At 44.0% G+C, this 6,059-nt stretch overlaps 1 protein-coding gene across 2 annotated transcripts; it reads left to right on the forward strand.

The window, feature by feature from the left end:
- Positions 1-5,112, forward strand: ube2g2 (ubiquitin-conjugating enzyme E2G 2 (UBC7 homolog, yeast)). Of its 2 annotated transcripts, XM_020617971.1 has the most exons (5): positions 1-94; positions 788-906; positions 3,553-3,693; positions 3,929-4,077; positions 4,614-5,112. In XM_020617971.1, coding segments are annotated over exons 1-4 (375 nt in total). In that variant the 5' UTR covers positions 1-92; the 3' UTR covers positions 4,042-4,077; positions 4,614-5,112. The 2 variants fall into 2 exon arrangements, with proteins under 2 accessions (XP_020473627.1, XP_020473626.1); XM_020617970.1 differs by having other exon boundaries at positions 3,929-5,112.
- Positions 5,113-6,059: the final 947 nt, after the last annotated feature.

Genomic DNA, 6,059 nt, shown 5'->3' on the forward strand with positions numbered 1-6,059 from the left:
TTCAGTGTAACAAGCTTGTGATTTGACAGCTTTGTGTTCTTCCTGCAGGTCCAGCTAATGAGGAGAACTTCTTTGAGTGGGAGGCTCTGATCATGTGAGTGCAGATGCACACACACACACACACACACACACACACATATATGCTGCAGAGAGAAGGAACAGTTGCATCTAGAGTTGGGACAAAACCAGATTAGTTGTTTCTGCAGAATTTCAGACATTTTACAGATGATTAATGGAGAAAATAATCAGATTAGTCAGTGGTAGAGATGTCCCAGTCCAGTTGTTTTGGCCCCAATACTGATCCCCAGTTTATATTTAACTACTGGAAATGTTCAATAAATATCTGACATACTGAAAGTGAAATGAATCTGGCACACTGTGTTTGTCAGGAGCTCCTTGATCCAAATCCTGGATCAGGTCCTGGTTCCAAAAAGCTTCAGGCTCATCACAGGGCAAATACCAACTCCTACTTCATGTTCGTACGTGAACACACAGTTGGTGCAACCGGTCCATTAATACTGATCATGTTGACCTATAAATGGGTTTTGATATTACCAAGGCTGTGACTGTGGTTAGTCCTGTCCAGGTTGTGTGCACAGTGTCAGACCTTCCAGTGGTTCATTTACAACAGTTGTAATGTGATTTTTCATATTGCTTTGTTCTGGTTGTGTAGCTCTTTGTTTCTCCCTTATCAGCCTTGTTTTTCAGGTGTTGTTTTGCACTGAGTACAGTGACATGTTACCTTAAGAGAAGCTAGCAGCGTCACCTCTCTTTCTGTGTGTTCCAGGGGCCCTCAAGACACGTGCTTTGAAGGGGGAGTGTTTCCAGCCGTGCTCAGCTTCCCTTCTGATTACCCTCTGAGTCCTCCAAAGATGAGGTTCACCTGTGACATGTTTCACCCCAACAGTGAGTCCACATGCTGCTGCTGGTCTGCTCTGAGCTGGGGCTGAACCATTACGCTGTCAGTCGGTGTCTTTGTAGGAAAGGCCTGAACACGCTTCACATTTTAACCATGACTCACTGTGTATTAAAATACATCACAGGACAACAAAAAGGGATAGCTCATTACTTAAGTATGAAAGTGAAGTACAGTGTAAACAGTCTGTGGTCTTCATACTTCATGTTCCCCAAGTTTATTTATGTACCCGCTGCTGGAGCCAGACGTGACTCTGAAGCTCTGGTTGGGAGCAGCAATGAATCTGCAACTGATTTGTTACAAATGTCCCGTCTCTCTAACCTGCTGGTTATGAAAATAAATACACAACAAAAGACAAGATACACAGCAAGAACACAAGGCCAGGATGATTACATTACAAGACGACACATTTGAGTTTCTTGTTCTCTGATTTAATCACCATCATCCCTCGTTTACATTAAACCTCACTTAAATGAACATCATCTCTTGAGTAGGGCTGGACCCCAGTATCTGGATATTCATTCGTTGGGTAGGTAATCAATTTTCAGTTTTAGAATTCAAATATTCGGCCTCGCTGCACCGCCAACAATGTCGCACAGCAGTGCCGGTGACGCCTACGGTCCTGTCAGCAAAGCTCCATGTGGAAGGTAGCAGGTAGCAGCCTCTGCTGATCGTCACTGTTTGTGGTTAAAATGACAACCATCAGAGTCGTACCAGCTGTGGCTAACTAACGTTAAGGCTGTGACCTAAACTGATGACAGGACAAAATGAAACTTGCTGCTGTTGAGTCTGTGACCTCGCTGCAGCTGGTGGACTAACAGGTAACACGCTGTCCGCTGCTAGCCAAAGATCGTTTATGAGGTAGAGAGGCATCACTCTGTATCATTACTGAATAGTCAGAGTGAAATGTGTTTCTTACGTGTTCCAGCAGAGTGAGATGTCATCACTGGTAAAACTATCAGCTGATCTCACATCAGTGATGGAAATGTAGCACTTTTTTTGTTTTTGTTTTTTTAACCCAAAGTAGCACAATGTCAGCCCATTAACCCACAGACCTCAATCAGATGAAAACAAATCTCATTAGAAGATTGGACCTTCAACTGAACCTCTGGTAAAACTGGAATTGGAACTGAGCAGGAAGGTGGTTGGTGGTGGTGAAAGTCCATATGTTGTGTGTTGGCCAATGGGTTGTGCTCGCAGACAGCCATCATCCAGGTCTGACTACACACACTGCAGATATTTGGACCAGTGTGCTGGACATCATCTTTATCACGTCTCAACAGCAACCAGCACTAGTCATGTGACCTGAAGACCCCTCATGTACTCACAGTAACAGCACCGGCCTGAAGCCACAGTTTGACTTCAAACTGACATTTTACTTGTCTAAACTCGCCACTGCTGCTGTTAGCATGGCGTTAGCATGCTGTCATTAGTACTGTGATTAGTGGACTGCAGGTTGACTGATTATGTCACAGCAGGTAAACGGTATGAGCTCTATACTGATTAGAGGCTGGGAGACTCTGACTCATCGTCATCATCGCACACCAGCATGGCTCTGAGATGAACCTCCTGCTGTCATTGTATCACCTGGCCCTCCATCAACAAACCGGAGCAGATAAAGATGAAACAGATGAAGAAGAAAACGGCAAGCAGAGCTGTACGCACTCTGGACACTTATACAAAGCAGTGTTTTTAGTGGCCTTTGCTGTCACAAACACAGTCAGCTGGTTTATGTGGTGTTGGCATGAAAAGTGGCTGCACATGATCTTGTTCCATATATAAATTATTTAATAAGTGAAAATTAAATGCTATTATATGTCTTATCATTAAAAAGTGAAAATGAAATTGTAGGGCAATAATAAATTATGGTGAAATTTTTATGACCCTGTCAAAATCACAGCCAATGAGAAAGTTCAGCGTGGCCAATCAGAAATATGTTCGAGTATTGATTATTTCTGCCTCAACTGCTGTTCGGCGCCAGGTGCACCGAGCGGACAGCGCAACATTTGAAAAACAGTTGCAGGAGGGAGCAGAATATCTTTCACCCTGTCAGACCTGCTGGATTTGTTTTTGCACCTGTCTTCTCTTCCTGTCTACAGCTCGTCATGTGATGTAACGCATTCGTGCTTATTGGATAAACCAACACGGAGCACTTGGTTTGATGCACGTCTCCCTGCTAATGCAAAGATGGCGGAATCATGGTCATGTGATACTGAGATCACACAGCCATCTGAATCACACTCACACAAGGATTTATGGTGCAGCCCTACTACCTTGTAATCTGTGTTGGGTTCAGGGCCAGATTGTCTGTGACATCTCTTGAGTCCCGCCTCATAAAAGAAAAACATCTTTTATTTTTTGTCTCGACTTTCACCTGGAAAGCATTGCCACTTGCAAAAGGTCTCAGCTCCTGAAAGAAAAGTCTCAACTTTCAGGAGAAGGGTCCTGACTTTTGAAGAGCATCTTGTTTTTAAGATAAAATGTTGGGATGTTCAGGATATTCTCTACTTCTGAGTGTCTACACTTTTCATCAGAAGTGTCTTTGCTTCTCCATTAAAAATGGCTAGCATGAAGTGAACAAACATTGGTTCATGAAGTCGATTGTTGGCACTAATGAGCTCCTGCTCCTCTTCCAGTCTATCCAGACGGGCGGGTGTGTATCTCCATCCTCCATGCTCCAGGTGATGACCCGATGGGATATGAGAGCAGTGCTGAGAGGTGGAGTCCAGTCCAGAGTGTGGAGAAGATCCTGCTGTCTGTGGTCAGCATGTTGGCAGGTAATGCGCATGATCAACACCTGGGTATTGCCTGCACAGTACAGAGTGTCTGTGATTGGTTTATAAATTCTTTCAACCAACATAGGACATGTGATATGAACAGGGAGGTCACGCTCCTGCTTTGAACATCTTTTTCTTTGGAATGGTACAGCTTGGTTCTGCGTCTTATCTCTTGTCTCCTTCTTGTTTCCTTTCCTTGTCTCCCCTCTGCTCCTCTCCTCATCTCTCCTCTCAGAGCCTAATGATGAAAGTGGAGCCAACGTGGATGCTTCTAAAATGTGGCGGGACGACCGAGAACAGTTTTACAGACTCGCCCAGAAGATCGTACGCAAGTCGCTGGGCCTTTAGAGATGATGTCATCACCCTGCAGCAGCACCCAGCCCTGTGTGTGTTTATTTTGGATATAAAGACTCAGTAGACTCTGTGGAGGTGGATGAAGACCTCCACCATGGAAATGACACGCACACAAACACACAGTGCTGCTGATCAATAAACTGATGAATGGATGAATGGCAGCCAATCAGGCCTCATAGAAGTGTGGATCAATACAGAGTGTAAATGTTTTGTAGTTTCTTTGTAAATTCACTAAAAGAATTAGAAGAACAGTCTGTCGTGATCATGATGCGGGAGTGTTCACAGTGGCAGCGGACAGGTGTCGGCTGCGCCTTTTCAACGCAGCATCTCTCTCCTTCACTTTGCACAGATCATAACCCACCACATCATGTGTTCCCCACAGTTCAGCCCAGGTTGTCGCCTCACAGAGTATTTGGACCCTCATTTCCACATCGGAGAGATTCTGTCAGTCGTTAGATCCAGTTGAATCAGAGAAACCGGAGCCCAACTGGTCCAAATAAAGAACAGGATGCCACCTTCATCTTCTCATTCAGCTCTCATGACTTTTTTTCTTTTTTTCCCCTCAGCTCTCATGACAACAACATGCCCATCATGGAGATGTTACAAAACAAGGCAGAGGTGAAGATCAGGGCTGGGAATAAAGAGTGATTTACTTTGAATTTACCAAATAATCATTTTGTCTGTAAATTGTTAGAACAGTGAAAGAACCATCACTGACCTTTTATTGATTAATGAATGATTAGTGTTGGCTGATGAATCGCAGGTCACAGGTCAGCTAAGTGATACCAGTGTGAATGACGTGTTTTACTTCCTGTTCTGCTGCCGTCACCCTGAAACTTTCTGATCCAACCCACTGTTGCTATGTTTGGCTTCAGACTCTGGGTTGGACTTTGATGCACTTTACCTCTTCCCACAGGATGAGTGAGAGCATCTCTGGCTTGTCCTTTTTAAACCTGAGTGTGGACGTTGTGCTTTCGCTTACAAAGCAGACAGGACGATGGAGACAGCAGTTTCTGTTGTTTTGTTGACTTAAACATTAAAGTGAGGACTGAAGAGTGCCCAGTTGGTCTGTGCTGGTTCTTTGACTGCACATCTCACTGACAGGTTTATGCACCAGTTGATTTCTGGATGTAAAACCAGAGCAGCCCCTGTGTCTGTTTCTGAGTAAAAGTGATGTGCTATTAAACAACAGATGTGGAGGTGTGGTCCCACCCAGTTGCAGCATCTGAATGTAGCTGTCATTAATTGTCACCACAAGAAACTAGTCTTGTAATGTGAGACAGGTCTGGTATTAGTGAAGGCCCCGGGTTCACCGTGTCTGTGGATCTGATGAACTGACTGAATACTTGAAATACAAAGTCCTGTTTCAACGCAGCCAGATCTGGTTTAGCATGTTAATATTTCAGCTGACTTTGATCCTGGGGCCTGCCTGCAGGAATAACTGGGAGCACTGGGTCAGTCCCAGCACTGAACTGGTGGCTGGGCAGATTTTAGCTCAGTCTGACATGTTTTCATTTGACTGGGAAGGTTAAAATCAGTGAATTGGTGCAGTGTAGATCATTGCTCAACACAGTGACTCACAACAAACACAACCACATGACTTCACTTTGTTGTAAATAGGCTCCGATGGAATGTTACTGATTCCAGCCAGGAGTTACTTGTGTGTAAAACAGTGGCAGGGGGCTCATACTGTGTCTAAAAGACTTGGTTTCCCATGGCTGTAACCGCTGATTTAGGTTTGCATTACACATCTCATTATATTGTGAAAACCTTATTTGTTCAGGTGGTCTCATTAATGCACATCAGCAACGGGCAAACGTCCCCACAACACAAAAAGTAAAAATGTCTGTTGATGCTTTGTGTTCTTCATGTTAATGCTGCAGCTGGTGAAGGTGGAGCTGATTTTACAGACTTCACTAATGTCTCATAATTTATATGGAGATTATACTTTGCATTACTAAGCCTGAGTGCATCATAAGAAACAGATAAACTTTACAATAAGAATTTAAGTT

The sequence above is a fragment of the Monopterus albus genome, unplaced genomic scaffold, assembly GCF_001952655.1.
Source record: "Monopterus albus unplaced genomic scaffold, M_albus_1.0 scaffold198.1, whole genome shotgun sequence".
Lineage (NCBI taxonomy): Eukaryota > Metazoa > Chordata > Actinopteri > Synbranchiformes > Synbranchidae > Monopterus > Monopterus albus.

Coding starts and splice junctions, on each gene's coding strand:
- ube2g2 (XM_020617970.1), top strand. Junction 907..3,552: donor TGACATGTTTCACCCCAACA/GTGAGTCCACAT, acceptor CTCCTCTTCCAG/TCTATCCAGACGGGCGGGTG. Junction 3,694..3,928: donor TGTGGTCAGCATGTTGGCAG/GTAATGCGCATG, acceptor CTCTCCTCTCAG/AGCCTAATGATGAAAGTGGA.